Raw genomic sequence first — 19,900 nt, 5'->3', positions numbered from 1 at the left:
AAGTCACCTCTCCACAAGAGAGGCCACAAGAAGAATCTTGCACTAATTGTGTGGTGTAAAGCAGAGGGGATGGACAAGAACTGAGGCCTTTGGCACTTGAGAATCTTTCCTTTTGGTTTCATTCTCTTTTTTCAAACTCAGAAACCTGAAAATGGAAGAAATGAGCCATATGTAGAAATAAACCAAGTTGCTTAAGTCTGACTATGATTCTTTGGGCCACTGTCCCCTGTTCCCAGCAGGTTGCACTCATCCTTTTAGTTTCTTCCCATGTAGCCTTCTCAGAAGGCCAGCAGCTGGTGAATTCTTTCTGCTCCATGTCTCCAGAGCACTCTCCTCCCCAGAGCAGCCCCCTTTCCCATTGTCAGTTATTGGTAAACCTAGCCTATCTCCTTGGAGGGCTGGGGCCTTGCTCTTGCTGCAGTGTTCAGCATGTGCCTGGTACATAAAATGCTCAGGAAATCAAAGTTAGGAGGACTGATGCCTGCAAACAGTGGGCAGCATGGGTTGAGTGTGTGAGGCTAGAGGCACGCCCTGACTCTTTCCTTTTGACATTTTTGATGTTCCCAGATTACATGAAGGAAGCCACTTTCTAGCCTCATTTATCAGTTTGGGGGCAGATGACATGGGGTGTTATGGGCAGTGACTGAGCAATAGAGGGTGTTAGAGTCTGTGTGTCTGGACTAGAAGTTTCAGAACTTCTTTTCATTTTAAATGGAAAAAACCCTTTGTGGTTTATGCTTTCCAGATTGGATAGCAGCATTGCCCATGTGGTGTAAGGGTGTTGGATAGTGCTTATGTTTATGTTCTTATTGGTTACCATGGAAAAAAATCAGAATAGATGGTTTCCATGGAGATTATCTTACAATTAGTTTCTTTGAAGGTCTGGACATTGCTGTAGGATTTGCTGAATACTCTTGGTGCCATCAGGGGCTTTCTCTGTGACAGTGCCAAAGGCTGGTTAGAACATTCCATGGACTTAGACAAAGTCATTTGCCTCCTATGCTTGCAAATCCCAGGACATTGGAGTAGGGGTGATCCTGAGGCTCAGCTTCCTGTTGGGGTCCCACTCACCTGGCCTCAGCTCCACGGCTCATGTCAGTCACTAGGAAGCTTTTTTTTTTATTAAACAAAACACCTTTGTATTGTGGAAATTTTCAAATTAGTACAAAAGATAGGGAGAATAATATAACAAACCTCCATGTACCCCTCACCTAGCTTAAGCATTTTACCAATCTTATTTTGTCTGTCTCCACTCACACTTTTTAGAAGGGTTAGAATATTTTTTTAATTCCAGATCATTTTCCCCTAAATAAGGAGTTTTCTTAGTTACATAATGGCAATGCTCTTATCACATCTAACAAAATTAATAATTCCTTCATATCAAATACCTAGTCCATATTCATTTTCTGCATTGTGTCAGAAATGTTCTTTTTATGATTTTTTGTTCAAATAAGGACACGAGAAGCTTTGAGAAAACCCTTGGCCCTCTCATCCCTGTCCCTGGTTCTGGTGCGTGGGGCGGCTGAGGAGTTTTTGGCCTGGAGCTATTTCTGGGCTGGGCAGAGAGAAAGGCTTCTGGGCTCACGCCACCCTCCCACTATCCTCAGGGAGGGTTGATACTGTGAGCGCCTTGTTCCTTCCTAGAGATATGTAAGGCACAGGTGGGCCAGCTACTGTCAGCTGTCCTGGGGCAGGCATCGCTGGGGGGTGCTGGCCCTTTTCAAAGCCTGCAGAGGGAGGGAGGGAGTAAGAGAGGTGATGTAACTTTGGTTTCAACAGTTGTCTGCAACTTCATTTTCCAGGAAAAGAGAGGCCATGAGATCCCTTGGGACATGGCCTCCTGAGACTCCTCCCTAGAAAGCATGGGGCGCCTGGTGGAGGGTTTTGGTTGGGCTGAGACCCACTGCTTCTGTGCATTGGGCAGAGCCAGTCCTGGTTATCTGTCTTGGCAGGCTTGTCTCGAGTCCTGTACTGCTGCACAAAATATGAATTACAGAGCTTGGGAGTAATGCCAGGGGTGTGGTCAGTGGCTCTAACACACTCCATTGAACTAAGTGCAAGGAGAGTTTAAAATAGCTAGCCTTTGTTCCTCAGGTTTTAAAAATTCAACTCCAGTAGTTACAATGAGCTGTCTTCAAGTAGATCTATAAATAAACCGCTACTGTTCCTCTTTGTCACTGAGAGCCTTGGCGTCTTCCAGAGATGTCGGCTCTGCCGCTCATCTTCATTAGATGCCTCTCATCTGTGGGGCAGCTGCAGCCATCAGCAAGCTGGGCTGACACATGGAATTTGTAATGACAGCAACACATTCCCTTTCAAAAATCTACAGGCCCCCCCCCCATAATTAACTACACAGGAGCTTTGCATTAGAGCAACGTGGCAGAGAGGTCAGTGTCATTATTGATCAAGTCAGCACCACCAGTAATGTATACAGTCCTGTCTGCGTGAACCCTGTGCTAGCATGCAGATCACTTTTGTGGTGGTGTCAAAATTTGTAACTTGAATCTAATCATGAAAAACATCAGACAGACCCAAACTGAGGGACATTTGACAAAATAACTAATCAATATTCTTCCAAAGTATCAAGGTCATGAAAGATAGGTAAGGACTAAGGAACTGACACAGATTGCAGGAGGAGCTAGATATATGATAAATGCAATGTGAAACCCTAGGTAGAATTCTGGAACGTCTGGATTCAAGGATATTAGTAGAAAAACTGGTAAAGCTCAAGTGGGGTACCCAGTTTGGTTAATGGTTTTGTCTCAGTGCTAATTTCCTGTTCTGGTCATTGTCCTATGATTATATAAGATGTTAACACAGGGAGAGGGATATATGGAAATTCTCTACTATTTTTTGCAACTTTTCTCCAAGTCTAAAATTAGTTCAAAGCAGTTTAATTAAAAAAAATCTACAGTCAACACTTGGGCTTTATTAGAATCCTTAATCTTCTCCGTCTCAGGGTGCCTTTGTTCAAGTGTTTGCTATGGGAAGGGTAGGCATTTCTGTCTCCAGGTAGGCAGTAGGTAACCCTAAGATACTCAGCACCAGTCTATAGTGGGCCCTTGGAAATGTTTGTGGAACTGAACTGAATAAGAGCAGCCCTAAAAGGAGCTCATGTGTTCAGGGGGAATAATCTTACACAGGTACTGGGCACCAACATGGGGCTTGCAGAGTGGGGTTGAGGGTGCTCCCAAGGTGCATCTGCTCCAGCAACTCCAGGACAGACTGTCAGCAGGGATGTGGTCCTGGCCTGGGATGGACCTGCTTGCTCCTAAGGCTTCTGTAGGCTGCTCAGGTCCCAGACCCCACCACCCTGCCCTGCCCTCTCCGCCTCTGTGTTCCTGAACCCAACCCTGCCTTTCTGCCCACCAGTGTGTGTTTCTGGCTGTAACAAGTATAATGATCTGGAGGGCTCCAGCCCCTAAAAACTGGAGGTTGTTTTCTTGCCCACCTTAGAACCCCTCCAGGGAAGAGGGCCAGGGACTTCCTCCATGCCAAGGAATGTTCTTACTACGTGATGGGCATGGCTGCTTGCTTTATCACAGCCTCTACTAGTTTGAAATTGCTTAGTCTTCCCTCCCTTTGTCGTCTCCTTCGCCCCCACGGATCCCCTCCCCTGAGTGTGTTATTTCAATAGGACAGAGTTCCCTGCTCCACTTGTTGTTCCTGGGGGTACATTTGGGCACGGAATAACGAACGTTCCATTTCCTGCCTTCCAAGGCAATCTTTTCACTCTTTTGAAAAATCCCTCCTTTCCTGTGTGGGGAAATACTTGGAAACCCTTGCAGAGTGAGTCCGGGGAGCCATCAGATAGGTGGGGGTTAGCCCAGGGGTGGCTGTCACAGCTCTGGCGTGGAGGCCTCGGGCTTGACTTGGGCTTGTATGAGGAGAGGAGGTTCCTTGGTTTGTGCATTTGTTAATAGCATTTCCCACATGTTCAACGCCTCTGAGCGACACAGGTGTAATAGAATGAGAGGTGCTTGTGGTCCTGGGACCTGGGCAGCACTGTTTAGTGTGCCAAAGGCTGGAATCCAGGAGTTGGTCAGGCATGCAGATTCCTTATCCTCCATGTTAGACCCACTCTCCAGCCTCTTCACAATTTTTAGTCCAAAGAACACATTGTCTGTTTCCCATTGGTGGGAGCCTAGAGTCAAAGGGTGGCTCTGAGGCCTGACTGTGATCTGTGGTTGTGGAGCATCTTGTTTGGTTTAGAGGTGGCCAGGTCTTGTGTCTCTGTGTTCCTGAGCTTTCACAGGTGACCCAGCACCCTGCTGTCCTTGCAGCCCTGGCGTGAGGAACGTGAAAAGGCACCCTGTATGTTCATACCCTAAGTGAAAGCCAACAGCAGTACCAGTCTCCACCCTCATGCTCAGGCTACTCAGAAGAACATTGGCAGGACTGCCAAAAGTTAGATGGTTTTAAGAAACCAAAATTCCTCTTGAGTTCAGAGCTATGTTTAGAACCAGAAATTTCCTCTCTTGTTGGATTCCAGGCCGGAACACTAAATTACAGGGCAAATAAGGCTGTAGTATATCTAGTCTGCAAATGTGTGTGGTGAATACAGTACCAGGGTTTCTTTTGAGTTTTGATTTGGGAAAACAGCCGTGCCTTTTCCACTTGAGAAGCTGGATGTGAGGCTGAGCCCAAGTGAGCTCTGTCCTGTTCTCTGCCTCCCTCTCCAGGGCCAGGTTTAGCAAACACGGAGGCAGGCAGACATGGATGCCTGTTAACTGCTCATGAAGGCAAATTGTCCAAGCTAAAGGCCTGAGGCCAGGACTAAGACACATCTGTGCCTGTGAGTCTCCTTATCCTAACTTAGACAAGCAATGCACAGTCCAGTGAAAGAGTCAGTGAAAAGATTTAATCAGCATATTCGTGCATGCGTGTGTGTGCGCGCATGTGCGCACACGTACATTTCTTCCTGTTTTGCACTCAGCCCTGCTTTGGGAATGTAGTGACATGCTTTGTTGTTTTAAGTGGGCAGCAGCCAGACAGGATGCCCACCTGGGTCTGTCCAAGAAGGACATGAGTGAGATAGCCCAGCTCTTAGCTTCATGTTACCTCCTTCTCCCTTCTCTGGCCCAGTCTCAAACCATGGACCAGTTCCTGGATACTTTTGTCCATTACAGAATTTCAGTTTCAGAAGCAGGCTGGACAGAGGGCGAGGTCCAGTGTTAGAAATTAAAAGGAGAAATTTCTACCTTGAGCAGTTGTTAATATTTGTCCACTCCACCCCCCAGAGGTGGATATTCTGCCAAGGCAGCTTATACCATCTTATGGTCAAGCTCAGCCACTCCTGGCTTCTAGCCCCTGTCAAGCTATGTGTGGACCCCTAAGCAGCTAAGGCCTGACACTCCATAACTAGGTAGCCACTGCTTGGGACACTCTGCCTGGGGATGTCTGCTGCTTTTTAACTTCTATTGGGAGATTGAGGCTTTGGGAATTGAACTCCACTGAAGTGTGACTCTCTGGCTCTCTGCATTTGGAAACTGTAATTCCCAGACTGATGGTGGGCCTTGTGGGCCTTGCCTGGGGTCTTCAGCCTTGGGTTTTGCCTTTTGGTAATGTCCTGTGAAGTGGTGGTGATTTTCACCTTGAGTGCAGAGTGGCAGTGATGGGTAATATCAAGTCTGTCACATGATGCGTAGCTTGGGCTCCTAGGGACATTGCGGTTGTAACCACATCTTTTTCTGTTTTGGTCAGGCTTTATAATTTACAAATAGTAACATTCACCATTTTAAAAAGCGAACCGTTCTCTGAGTTTTGACAAGCAGGAATGGTCTTGTAACCACCACCACAATCAAGAAATAGAATATTTCTATCATCCCAAAAAGTTTCCTTATGCTTCTCCATAGTCAATCCACCCCCTCCACCTCTAGGCCCAGATTACTATAGATTAGTCACTATAGACTAGTTAATATGTTTTAGAATTTGATATAAATGGAATTATACAGTTATATATTCTTTTTGGCCTGGTTTCTTTCACTCAGCCTAATTTGAGATTGACCCATATTGTTACATGTATGAGTAGTTCATTCCTTTTTGTGGGTGAGTACTACTCTATCAGATGGATATACCCCAATATGTTTGTTTATCTGTTGGTGAACATGTGCATATTTTCAGTTTTTGGCTATTACAAATAAAGCTGCTGTGAACTTTCATGTATGTATTTTTCTATAGACATACGCTTCCATTTTTCTTGAGTAAATACCTAGGAGTGGAATAGCTAGGACATATAATAAGTGTACATTTAACCTTTTAAGTAACTTTCAGCCTGTTTTCCAAAATGGTTGTACCATCTTACATTGGTGCCAGCAGTGTATAAGAGTTGAAGTTTCTCTATTTCCTCACCAACACTTGGTATGGTCAGTTGTTTTTAACTTTAACATACTGGTATCTCACTGTGGTTTTAGCTTGCATTTCCATAATGATTAATGATGTAGAGAATTTTTTTGTTTTTTTTATTTTATGTTCTGTGAGACAGAGTCTTGCTCTGTTGCCCAGGCTTGAGTGCTGTGACGTCATCGTAGCTCATTGCAACTTCAAACTCCTGGACTCAAGCGATCCTCCTACCTCAGCCTCCCGAGTAGTTGGGACTACCGGTGCACGCCATAACGCCTGGTTAATTTTTCTATTTTTAGTAGATATGGGATCTCACTCTTGCTCAGGCTGGTCTCAAACTCCTGAGCTCAAGTGCTCCTCCTGCCTTGGCCTCCCAGAGTGCTGGGATTACAGGAGCCACTGCACCTGGCCTCTTTTTAAGTTTGTTTGCCATCTTTATATATAGATATAAATATATCTATATATATATTGCCATTTGTCTTTGAAGAAGTGTCTGTTTAAATCTTTTGCCTATTTTTCTTAATTGGGTTGTTTGTTTTCTCTTTATTGAGTTTTAAAAGTTCTTTGTATATCCTGCATATAAGTCCTTTACCGGATATGTAATTTGCAAATATTTTCTCCCAGTCTGTGGTTTTTCTTTTCATTTTCTTAACAGAGTCTTTCAAAGAGCAATTTTGAATTTTGATGAAGTTTATTTTATCAGTTTTTTCTTTTATGGACTGTGACTTTTCATATAAATTTTAGCACCAACTTCTTGATGCCTACAGATGATTTTGGGGAGAATTGACATCTTAACAACATTGAATCTTCAATACATAAGCATGTATCTCTTCATTGATACAGATCTTTGACTTTTCTCATCAGTGTTTTATAGTTTTCAACATACAAATTTTGCACATATGTTGCTAGATTTATACCTAAACATTCTGTAAGGTGTTGCATGGTAGACCCTAACCCCCAGAACCTGTGAATATGGTCTTACTTGGGAAAAGGGTCTTTGCAGATATAATTAAGAAACTCAAGATCAGATAATCCTGGATTATGAGTCCTCAATCCAGTGATAAGTATCCTTATAAGAGACACACAGAGGGAAGAGGACAGGCCCCATGAAGACAGAAGCATAGATGGGGTGATAGAGCCACAAGGCAAGGAATCCTGGAGCCATCGGAGCTGGAAGAGGCGAGGAAGGATTCTCCCCTAGTGCCCTCGGAGGAACTGTGGCTCTGCTAAACCTTGATTTCAGAGTTCTGGCCTCCAGAACTATGAAAGAATTAATTTCTGTTTTTTTTTTTTTTTCTTTTTGAGACAGAGTCTCACTTTGTTGCCCCAGCTAGAGTGAGTGCTGTGGTGTCAGCCTAGCTCACAGCAACCTCACACTCCTGGGCTCGAGCAATCCTCCTGCCTCAGCCTCCCAAGTAGCTGGGACTACAGGCATGTGCCACTATGCCTGGCTAATTTTTTCTATGTATTTTTAGTTGGCCAATTAATTTCTTCCTATTTATAGTAGAGGCAGGGTCTCGCTCTTGCTCAGGGTGGTTTCAAACTCCTGACCTTGAGCAATCTGCCCCCCTTGGCCTCCCAGAGTGCTAGGTTTACCGGTGTGAGCCATCGCGCATGGCCAATTTCTGTTGTTTTAAGCCACCAGACGTGGCAATTTGTTATAGCAATCCTGAGGAGCTAATACACATTTCATGTGTTTTTGGTGCTATTAAAAATATAATGACCAAGAATTTTCAAAAAATAATGAAAGGTAACAAACCATAGGTCCAAGAAACTCAGAAATATCAAACAAGCTAGATAAAAGCCAAAAACAAAACCCTAGAAGAGTTATATTCAAACTTCTGAAAACCAAGAATTAAGAGAAAATCTGAAGGTAGCCAGAGAAAGACACATATATAGTGGATCAAAAGTAGGAATTACAAAAACTTCTCATATGAAACTATATAAGCCAAAGAATGGAGCAATGTCTTTAAAGTATTGAAAGAAAATAAACTGCCAACCCAAAATTCTGTACTCAGTAAAAATATCTTTTTTTTTTTTTATATAGGAGAGTGGTTGCAGAAAAAATATCTTTAGAAAAGGGAAAAGGAAGACTTTTTTTTTCCAAACAAAAGCTGAGAGAATTCATTACCAGGAAATTTGTACTATAAGAAGTGTCTCTTTTCTCTCTCTTTTCCTTCTGGAATTCCACTTGTCCATGTCTTAGACAACATTGTCCTTGTAGCTTATCTTTGTTCTGCTCTATCCCCTGTTTTTTTTTCTTTTTTTTGAGACAGAGTCTCACTGTCTTGCCTGGGCTAGAGTGCTGTGACGTTAGCCTAGCTCACAGCAACCTCAAACTCTTGGGCTTAAGCGATCCTCCTGCCTCAGCCTCCCGGGTAGCTGGAACTACAGGCATGTGCCACTGTGCCTGGCTAATGTTTTCTATTTTTTAGTTGTTTGGCTAATTTCTTTCTCTTTATAGTAGAGATGAGGTCTCGCTCTTGCTCAGGCTGGTCTCGAACTCCTAAGCTCAAGCAGTCCTCCTGCCTTGGCCTCCCAGAGTGCTAGGATTACAGGCATGAGCCACTGCACCCAGCCTGCTCTATCCCTCTTATATTTCATTTTGACGAATTGAGCTGTCTTGAAGGTCACTGTTTTCCTCAGCTGGGTTGAGCTTACTAATAGCTCACCAAAGCCATTCTTCATCTCTTATATGGGTTTCTTACTACGTTTCTATCGTTTCCATCTGACTCCTCTAATTTCTGCCTTTCTGCTAAAATTCTCCATTTGTTCACGTGTGTTGTTCAGTAGAACCTTTAACCTATTAATCAGTTATTTTAAACTCTATTTAATTTTTCATCAAGATGCAGGTAGGTCCCACACCAGGGTGGCGTGAGGAGTGAAAGGACAACTGTAGACCCTAAGTGAGATTTCCACAAAGTTAAATAGACCCAGAGGATAGTGCCAACCTCTGGGTCATCTGAGTCTGGTGCTGCTGATTGCATTATCTCTTAACAGTGGGGTTTTTTTTCCCTCACAATTCATTTTTTTTCCTGTTTTGGCCCTGAGGGATGAGCTCACAATTTTTTTTTTTTTTTTTTTTAATACAGAATCTCGCTTTGTTGCCCAGGCTAGAGTGAGTGCCGTGGCATCAGCCTAGCTCACAGCAACCTCAAACTCCTGGGCTCAAGCGATCCTCCTGCCTCAGCCTCCCAAGTAGCTGGGACTACAGGCATGCGCCACCATGCCCGGCTGATTTTTTCTATATTTTTAGTTGGCCAATTAATTTCTTTCTATTTATAGTAGAGACAGGTCTCGCTCTTGCTCAGGCTGGTTTCGAACTCCTGACCTCGAGCAATCTGCCCGCCTCGGCCTCCCAGAGTGCTAGGATTACAGGCGTGAGCCACTGTGCCCAGCCAGAGCTCACAATTTTTGATTGAATGCTAGACATCATGTTTAGAACAGTAGAGATACAGTCAGTGTTATCAGGAGTTCAGCTTAGTTTTAGTGTTACCTTGCACTTAGGGTGAGATCTGGCCGTTGGACCTCAGTGTTCCTGTTCCACCCTCTGCTTTCAGCCTCCCCTCATAGGGGCAGGCTCCTTTCCCTGCTCTCAGTCTCCCTCATGGACAGGCTACTGTTTCTTATTACTTGGAACTTGCTAGCTTTGTTATGGGTGTTCTGTACTGTCCTGACCCAGTTTCAGACAGGCCAGACAGGCCCTGTGTCCCTGGGTCTCAGAAGTAGGGAATTGTCATTCTTGCTCCTCCCTCAATCAAAGAAGACATTGATCATCTCAGCTCAGGATGGTTTCCTGCCTCTTTCCCAAGGGCAAAGGGGTTTTATCTTTGCTCTTCTCCAGTAGCTTAAGGATTTTGTTCTGTAGGGGAGAAGTCCTAGCAGGACTTCATACTTTTATTTGTCTTCTCTCCTCTTCTGGGCCTGTACCTCCAAGGATGGTTTTCTCCCATTGACTGCCCTACCCCCAGTCTTTCTCATGAATGCCCAGTGGAAGTCTGTGTAGAAGAACCTGCGAGTGGGTGCAAGCTCCCCTTGTATCTGTGGCTCCCTGGGGCTCTGCACTCTTAGCCTAGTCCACACTTGGCCTGCAACCATTTGTTAAAACTTGTATGGCACTTGATATTTCTTCTCATGCTTTGCCACAGGTGATGCTCACTTCCTGTTTTCCTTGCAAGTGTCTGTCTTTCCTTAGATTTCAGGCTAGTTGGTTGCCCTGTGACCCCAGCTTTCTGATTTAAGAAAAGTTACGATTCTTTTAGAGTGTCGTTCTTTTTCTTATTAGGATAGGATTAACACTTTCCCCAACTTTCTCTGCTCTAGGCAGAAGTTCCAAGTCAACAACTTTTCACTTTTGCCAAATATTAATATAACATCTTACTATTAAACCAAAAGAAAGGTGACTCTCAAGAGATGAATCTATTTAACTTTGTGGAAATCTCACTTAGGGTCTACAGTTGTCCTTTCACTCTTCACGCCACCCTGGTGTGGGACTTACCTGCATCTTGATGAAAAATTAAGATCATAGTCAACCTAGAGATGAGAAGTCAACCCAGATGAGTTGATTTCTTGTCACAGGAAGACCTACAAGCTGTTCTGTTTTATTTTGTTGTTCAACTTTATTTTTTGTAGAGATGGGGTTGGTGGTAGGGGTCTCACTATATTGCTAAAGCTGGTCAAAGCCTTAGTTTTGGCCTCAAGCAATACTCCCAGCCTCCCAAAATGCTGGGATTACAGGCATGAGCCACCACGCCCAGCTTGTTTTGTTTTTTAATGAAGTTTTATGGTTTGGTTCCTCACTGTCTGGGTGGCTGTGCATCAACCACAGATATTCATGCAATTCCCGCTGTGTGAAGTGCAGAGCTCTGGCAGCAAAGGAAACAGCAACTGAGACAGACAACACCATTCACTTTCCTTGAGAGCCCAGGGTCCCACACCAGGGTGGCGTGAGGAGTGAAAGGACAACTGTAGACCCTAAGTGAGATTTCCACAAAGTTAAATAGATTCATCTCTTGAGAGTCACCTTTCTTTTGGTTTAATAGTAAGATGTTATATTAATATTTGGCAAAAGTGAAAAGTTGTTGACTTGGTATAGATCTATACGTGTGTTTGTATGGGTTAGTCTTTGTTGTGATTTTACTCATAATGTGCTTAACTGAGAACTACCAGGCAAAGGCCCCAGGACCCTTTGATGTTGAACAGGCAAAACAGTGATGTGATTTTTGCTTTTAAATGCTGCTCAGGTTATTCTACCACTGTCATTACTCACAGCCCCAGGACAGAGGCTCTTCCTACTTCTGGGCCTGGTGTTCTTATTTCTGCTTTCTCCTTATTTGCCAAGCTCTCGGGGAAATGCCACAGCTGGAGTGCTGAGTGCAGGTGAGTGGCCTCAGTGCCATGGGGACAAGGCTTCTGGCCCTTTGCTGCAGTGCAGACTTGGGAAGGATTCATTACATGGAATTTCACTGTGGTAGGTGCAGCTTTTTGAGGCATAGAGTGTTTGTAGAGGAACTGCTCTGTGTTCAGCTCTGTGCTGGGCAGGCATTCCAGGTTGGGGAGTGATGCAAAAAGCATTAGACACAGAATCTGAGGTCTGCATAAGGATGCAGGAGAGGAGCTGTGCTTATGGAAACCCAGCTATGCCAATGCTACCTGTCAGAGGCTGCCTGGTATCTGGGAATAGTCTGCACTTTGGGTTCAGATTCCAAATCTATCATTTGCTGGGTGACTCAGAGAAAGTTACTTAACCTCTATGAGCTGAGGTTTCTAAATCTGAAAAATAAGGTTAATACCCGTGGTGAAGGGCCATCATAAAGATTAAATGAGGTGACATGTATTAAGTGAGGTGACATTAAATGAGGGCACACAGTAGGGGGCAAGTAAACAATAGTGATTGCTGGACTGGTGGAGTGTTAAAGGCTGTGATGTCTTCTGATGAGAGTGAGCAAGGGGCAGAGAAATGGCTCCAGACAGCCTAGGGAGTTTGAGGCTGGGAATCTTTGGGTAGCCATTTTCTGTCTGAGCCTCAGTTTCCTTTGTTGTAAAATGGAGTCAGCCCACTAAAAGCATGGTGTAGAGGGGAAAACATGGTGTTTCCTACAACCCTCTCTTTCTAAAGGCCACTGCTCCAGCTCAGAGCACTGTGGCTGCTGTCCTTAGTACTCCCTAGAACTAGCTCAGCTTTGGCTCAAAAGGAGGGTTTCTGTTGCTAAAGTCAGTGGTACTCACCCTGCCTTCCCCATCCACTGTGTTTCCAGAGGTGGAGCTTAACACTGTCAGTTTCTGGGCCGTTCTGCAGAAACACTCAGACTTTCCATTCCCTCCTTCCTGGGCAGCACCAGTCTGGCCCATTGCATGACAGTGCTGGCTGTCAGGACAGAAGGGCTGCCTGCTTGCACCCTCCCTCCAGTGGAAGAGTGTGTGTGTCTGGAAGGATGGTTCTCTGGAAGGAGCGGGCACAGGACTGTGAATATTTCTCAAGAAAGGTCTGCTGGTGACTTCAGATAAGCGCCTCTCACAGCCCAGCCCTTTGAAGGACTGGCCCAGTCGTCACCCCCATTTTATAGATGAGGAAGTGGAGACCCAGAGATGTTAAGCCTCTTGTCTGCTGCCACCGAGGTGGTCAGTGGTGGGGCTTGGGTTTCAGCTGAGGCCTCAGTCACCATTCTTCCCTGCTGTACTATGCTGCGTCTCGCATCAGAACTGCATGGGTCTGGAGGCCACTGTGGTGGGCTGAAAGCTGTCTTGGCAAGGCTGGTGGGCTTCTGAAATGTTTCCTGTCAGAAACATTTCAGTGGACTTCTGGGTGGGCATTGAGATCTGAAGTGCACTGATTCCTGGAGGACTGGAAGAGCATCACCCAGCCCTGCTGGCCAAGGTCTTATACAATGGCTGCAAGCACAGCAGACATGCCAACGATGGGCTTGTGGACCGGGCATTGCCCCTGTTCTCAAGCACATCGCTCTGGCTCGTGTCTCATATTCAAGTTCTCTAGCCACTGGGCCTGCATTTTTGCAGGTTCAAATCAACATGCCCTTAAGAGTTTGTGATTTATGAGATTAGATTCTATGGGATTTCCTAATAAAGAAAAATATCCAGGTAGGGTCCATGTCCTAAATTCCTTTACTGGTTGGGAATCCTCTCCTGAGCTGATTCTTTTCAAGGACTCTGATGCCCACCAAGGTGAGCATGTCTAGGGCAGAGCATCTTCCCAAGACTGCGTCACTATTGGTTAGTCCAAGAGGTGAGTCTCAGGAGATGCCACCAGCTGTTGATGGTGGGTCTGCAGGCAGTCTAGTGTTGTCAGGGCTGGGTGGTGGTGGGGTGCATAGACATCCTAGATGAGCCCCAGCCATAGCCAGTATACTCCACTGGCTGTGGCACTGGGGTTGGGAGACTACCCAGTGGAGTACCCATGACTCCATGGTATATGGTGAGCTTTGAGTGCACTGGTGTCCTGGGTTTTGGGGTAGAGGAGTGAGGAGTGCGAGCAAGAGAAGGAACAAGGCTCAGACACAGTGGCAGCTGGTGGGCTCTGTGGGCAGGCTGGCATTGGTCATCCCAGTCAGGTGTCTCAGCCTGGCCCTAGAGATGCAGTGGCTGGAGGAACAGGGCAGGGATGAGGCAGATGTAGGCATGCAGGAGCACAGAAGAGCTCCTGATTAGGAGGGGGCCTTGCAAGGTGGGGGGATGGGGTGTTAGAGTGGGGAGGGGAGGGGTGATAAGGGCATCCCCAGTAGAGAGGACCATGTGAGCTGGGCTCAAGGAAGGAGAGGAGTTCAGGAATAAGGCAGGCTGGATTGGAGTGCCTTGCCAAGGGGTTTGGATTTTCTCCCAAAGGTGGCAGAAAGCCCTGGAGGACTAGGGAAGCTGGAGAGTGACGTGGTAACATTTGGAATGTCCATTAGTGAGGTAGTGGTTTAAAACCCTGATCCCCCAGTGTGGCTACACTTATGGGTTGCTGAGGTTTGGGGCTGGCTGAGAGTATGGGCCATCACTGAGCACCACATTCCCACTGGGAAGAAGTCCACAGGAGAATTGCAGGCTCTAAGACCAGAATTGGGGCATCTGCTAGCCCTGCCTTTGGGTACCCCTGGCTCCAGCATCCCGGCCTCCTGAACACTTGCAGGATGCTTCCTAAGTCAGGAGAAGCCTTTGTCTTTGTATAGAGCAGGAGGCTGACTTTTCTGAATTTGGGGACTGAAGAGCCTTAGGCAGAAACACCCACACTCCTCATTCCTAGAGTCCTCTCTGAAGCAGCCGAGGTGCCTGTCTTGTGAATGCTGACTCCTGCCAGTCTTCTGACTGTGACATTCACATAGACATCTTTATTTTCTCAGGGGATCTCTCACCACTGCCACCCCCACACCAGTTCTGGGCCATAGCTCCTGGGGCCTTGGGAAGGCATTAGTGAAGACTGGGACATCTCATGTGGGAGGGTGGGGAATTGGAGTTGAGCTGACCAGGAGAAGGAGTGACTTCTGAGCCAGGCCAGGCTTCAATGTCTCTGGCCTCACCAGGGTGCCTGCTGGTGGGTGCAAGCTGCATGAAGAGATGGGAGACAGGCCAGCCTCCCTGAGGGCCTCTGAGAGTAGGCTGAGGGCGCTCACAGCCCACCTGCTTGTCCTCTGCAGGCCCCTTCCTGCCTTGGACCTCCAGGTACTCTGATTCTGCTCCTTGCTCGTGGCCTCTGCTCGGAAAGGTGGGTGTGTGCACCTGGATGTGGCAACACCGCCACACTGCCATTTTTCACGGCACTTGGAACTCATTTCTGAAGTTCGCTGGTGGTTTTCCCTTTAATCATTTGAAGGGGCTAGTTCTCTCTCAGTCTTTCCTAAAACACTGAGTAGACTGAGGGACTCTTTTCTTTCCATCTTTACCTAGCCAGCAGTGGATTTCCCCATCCCACCAGGCAGAGGCAAGAGTCTGGAGTCTGTGCAAAGCCAGCCCCCGGAGCCCACCAGCATGCCCCAGACGCTGACCAGCACCCTGGAGCACATTGTGGGCCAGCTGGACGTCCTCACCCAGGTAGGCCGTGCTGTTAGTTCACCCAGTCACATGCATTTGATCTGGCATTTGGATGATTTGAAGTTGGCCAGCAAGTGCTGCATTTTTTAAAAACATAATCATAATGGACCTATTTTCCAGGCCACATTAATGAAATAACAGTGCTTGCCCCAGGATCCTGGTTCTCAGAGCCATCTAAGCTCTGGCCGGGCTACTAAACTCCAAAATCACCAATACTGGGTCCTTCCAGAGTGTTCCTACTCAGAGCTGGCCTGGGCCAAGCAGACTTTGAAAGAAATGTTGTGTGTGTCCATTCATCCCCCTTCTTGCTAGGTGGGCACTCCAGGGACCTGTCAGGGAACTGTGAGCAGTGAGTCCAGGCTTCCGAGAGCCTAAGCTCTGAGTTTGAGTATGGTCCCTTTCTAATCCTCTAAACAACGTTGGGGAAATCCTTTCAGTTCTCCAAGCTCTGGTGTATTTATCTGTAACATGAGGGTGGTCATGGTGAGGGCTGAGGGAGATGAATCTGTAGGAAGTGTTAGGCCCATGCCTGTCTCAGGTAGCTGCCCAATAAATGTTAGTTGTGGCCCAGACCAAGCTCATCAGTGAGACAGGTGTGGCCCTGCCCTTTAGATTTTAGGTTGGTAGCTTGTATCACAGACTCATAGTGCAACAGTTTCAGTAAATGCAAAATGCCCTGACAAGAGGTGGCGGCAAGCACTGGGGGCATGCCCACAGCGGGTATCTCACCCTAGAGAGGGAGAATGGTCCTGGCAGAGGGAGCCATGGGCACATCGAGGGAACTAGAGAAGTGCAGGGTGGCTGGCATGTGGCAGGTAGGTGGTGGGGTTGAGGGCAGGGCAGGGTTTAAAGGTCCTCTAATTCCTTGGCTCTTGATGCCAGGCTGGGACTCTGCAGATCCCCCTCTCCCACGCCAGCACGTGGGTAAAGCGAGGCTGCAGGAGGGACATACATGGTCCATGAGGAAAAGAGAGAGGTGTGGGTAGTGGGCAGCAGGACAGGTGGTCTCCAATTCAGCCCACATGAAGGACGCAAAGGACCCTTGTTGTCTCTAAGGGAGATGGAGCTGAGGTGGTGTGGCATCCTTTCCCCACCTCAGGATCATGGGCTAAGTGAAGAAAGTTCTGTTTTGTCTCACGTCGTCCATGGCATGTCACAGGCACCCAGCTGGGACAGTGTACCTTGGGCCCATGAAGGGAGCACACTTGAAGGGAGAGACTGGGTGTTATGGGGGGCTGTGAGGCTGCAGGGCACTATGTGCAGTCCTTGCTGAGAGCCTGCTAAACCTGAGAAGGCATGTGCTAAGGGAGATGTGTGCAGCATGCAAAGACTTAAAAAAAATACCTATTTCAAACCCGTCAGAAAGCGCCTAATGTTTTTCACAGCCTCGTCAAGTGGGAGATCAGGGGAGGTGGAATCAATTAGAACTTTATAGGATAAAATTGGAAATTGAGTCTGAGAAGATGGTTAAAAATAGCTTCATTGGATCCAGACGAATATAACACTAAAAACATTTCCTGTCACTGTTTTTTAGGGGTGCACATGGAAGGTTTTGTTATGTGGTAGCAGGAGTACGATAGTAACTTTACAAAAAGCTTACATCACAGAGAATAACTGAAGGTTGTCCTGTGGCCTATGGCTGGGTGTCTGGGGGTCCCTGTGGAATCCTGGTCCTACCTCACACCATTCAACCCCTTTGGAAATCAAAATGGCAGTCCATCTCCAACCGATTGCCAAGAATATCAGCCAGTCACCTGCTTTGCAAAACTGGCAAATGTCTGTGTGTTTCTGGATGCCACAGTGAGGAATGTTCTTGATGGACCCAATATGTTCTGAGGAAACTCAGATTCCACAGATGAAGACCCAGTTGAGGCCTTGAAGTTCATCCCATTTTCAGAACTGTACAAGGTACATGTGTGTTAATCCACCCATGTTCTCCTCAGTTGTTTTCCAGGCCCACTCTTCTCTCCTGGAGTTGGGGCTCTACATGGGGTGTTCCAGCCACAGCCAGAGCTATTGGAAGTTTCCCTATTTCCTCTTTGGGTTCAGCCCAGCAGAGGGCAGGCCCACCGCAGGCCCCTTTCTGGATGATCCAGACTGACCATTCCTCTCCTGAGGCCTACAGCCAGGTGGCCACCACCACCCCTCTTCCCAATGGCTTGCTCAGCCAGGCTCCCTATTTGGTCTGTGGGCATTGGCCTTGGCTGCCACCCCCTTGGTGGGCACTCCTCACCATCCATCCAGTTCTGAAGTGCCTCTGTGCTCTGGGTCTCAGCCACCCCAACCCTGACTCCTCCTTCAAAGTCGTCATCCATCTGAGTCATGCTCTTCTGCTCCATCCCATCCCCCTCATTACCCTTCCCTCCCACACAAGGAGGTCTACTTTAGAGCAGCCTCTGAGAGTGAAACTGCCTTGCGGGTCCTTTGGGCCTCTGTCCTACAGAGCATCCTTCCAGGGGAGAACCATGGGGCTGCCACAGGCAGTGGCCAGGGATGTTTTCTAAGTGAGTCACAGGACCTCCAGCCACTGTGTGACATTAGCAGGGCACCCCATTACGGAGGCTCACAGTCCTTAAAGCCTGCCTTCCTAGTCAGCAGGCTGATATGGCCCAGTGTAGTGAGGCCACCTCTGTAGATGTTTGTGTTCCGCATGGCACCAATCTATGGGCCAGGGACCCAATCGCAGTCCTCTGCAGGGTGAGCTCTCCAGTGGCACCTCTTTACAAAGGAAAGGCCTAGAAGCCAGGAAGCTGAGCAAACCTGTAGGGAGGAGTGACTCAGAGCTTTATCTGGCTTCACTACTGCCTAGCTTGGTGACTTTGAGCAAGTCACTTAACCTCTGTGCCTCACTTTCCGAGTGTGGAACCTAGAACTTCACAGTCCTCTTGGGAGGATTAAATGTGTCAGTTTGTGTGAGGCTCACTGAACAGTGCCTAGCAGTGCCATATGCTGTAGACATGTTAGATGCTGCTCCTGCTACTATGGTTGTCATTATCCAAGGCAGGGTAGGGGCTGGGGGGCCTTCATGACAGCACCAGAAATAGCTACACCAAATCCCCACTGCTTTGTGAAGCTAGACCTGTCACTGCCCAGAAGAGCCATTCCTCAGCCCTCAGAGCTGAGGTGGCAGATTCCCTCCGTGCACACACATTCACTGAGGCTGTTCTATGTGCTGTGCCCTGTGTGAGACCCAGTCCCACCCTCAGGACTGATTCTGCTGACGTCAGTCAGCTCAGGGAGGAGCAGGCAGCCAGGGTCACAGGAGTGGAATGGAGTGTCAGATAGGAGCCCAGCACACCAGGTCAAAGAGGCCGTGGGTGTTCTGATGTGAGGTGACAGATGAAGAAACCCAGGAATTTGGGCTTTACCTGGTGGGACACTAAACAGAGCAAAGTCAAGGTCTGATCCATGCTGAGAGTCTGGGGTGGAGTGGTGATAGGGACACAGAAGCTGGGACTTGGGCAAGGGGCAGAGCTGTCATGCACTACCCCCTGGGAAGTGACTCCTGCAGCTGCCCAGGCTTGGGGTCAGGTTGGAGCCAGGTTTCACTGCAGGAAAAGGGATGATGAGATAAGCAGGACCATGGCTGGCCCCAGCAAGGTTCCTGGCCTTCTGAGCAAGCTAGCAAGTGGCATGGTGATTCCCCCCCTCAGTCCTCCCAGGCCAAGAGGCCTCTCCAAACTGCCCTTGGGGCTTATACAAAAACCCAATCCCTTAACTCCTCAATTGGGACTGTACTGTTTTACTTTTTTATGAATAGCTTTCTTATAAAATTCATACTTTTTTTATTTTTTATTTTTGAGACAGAGTCTCATTCTGTTGCCCGGGCTAGAGTGCCGTGGCGTCAGCCTAGCTCACAGCAACCTCAAACTCCTGGGCTCAGGCGATCCTCCTGCCTCAGCCTCCCAAGTAGCTGGGAATACAGGCATGCGCCACCATGCCTGGCTAGTTTTTTCCATATATTTTTAGTTGTCCAATTAATTTCTTTCTATTTTTAGTAGAGACGGGGTCTCGTTCTTGCTCAAGCTGGTTTTGATCTCCTGACCTTGAGCAATCTTCCCACCTCAGCCTCCCAGAGTGCTAGGATTACAGGCATGAGCCACCATGCCCAGCCTAAAATGCATACTTTTTTTTCAAAAATATATTTATATGAGGAAAATAGACTGTGGGATAACCTTGCAAGGCACATGGCCCTTTGCCCTGTCTCCCACTTGCTGGTGCCCTCCCAGGCAGAAGCAGACTTCAAGCTGTCCTGGCCTGTCAGGTTTTCTGATATTGTTTTAGATGGAAAGTCCTCAGAGTGTGGGGATCACATCCTCATCGTAATTATCATCCTCCTGGTGTTTATCTGAGGCCTGCAACTTTCCAAGGGCTTGCCTTCACAGCCCTGGATTTATCCTACCACCTGTTACCTGGCAGCAGCGTCATGCCAGGTGCAGATAGGGCATTAATAATGGCTTGTTGTGCCTGGACCAGTCTCTGGGTCTGCCTAGCCTGAAGCTTCTCCAGGAAGCCAGGTGATCCTGATCTC

At 47.3% G+C, this 19,900-nt stretch overlaps 2 protein-coding genes across 3 annotated transcripts in view; both read left to right on the top strand.

Moving 5' to 3' along the window:
* IQCF1 (IQ motif containing F1) overlaps positions 1–19,900 on the top strand; it is a 188,640-nt gene that overhangs the window by 920 nt on the left and 167,820 nt on the right. The window lies entirely within an intron of this gene.
* The window catches only part of POC1A (POC1 centriolar protein A), a 73,930-nt gene that overhangs the window by 37,359 nt on the left and 16,671 nt on the right, over positions 1–19,900 (top strand). For both annotated transcript variants that reach the window (XM_012771495.2, XM_012771496.2), the window contains exon 10: positions 15,226–15,369. In XM_012771495.2, coding sequence (XP_012626949.1) covers positions 15,226–15,369 — 144 coding nt within the window. The remainder of the gene's footprint in view (positions 1–15,225; positions 15,370–19,900) is intronic.

This window comes from Microcebus murinus, chromosome 1, assembly GCF_040939455.1.
Source record: "Microcebus murinus isolate Inina chromosome 1, M.murinus_Inina_mat1.0, whole genome shotgun sequence".
Taxonomy (NCBI): Eukaryota; Metazoa; Chordata; class Mammalia; order Primates; family Cheirogaleidae; genus Microcebus; species Microcebus murinus.
The sequence above is the reverse complement of the archived record's forward strand: the minus strand, read 5'-3'. Positions and strand labels throughout refer to the sequence as shown.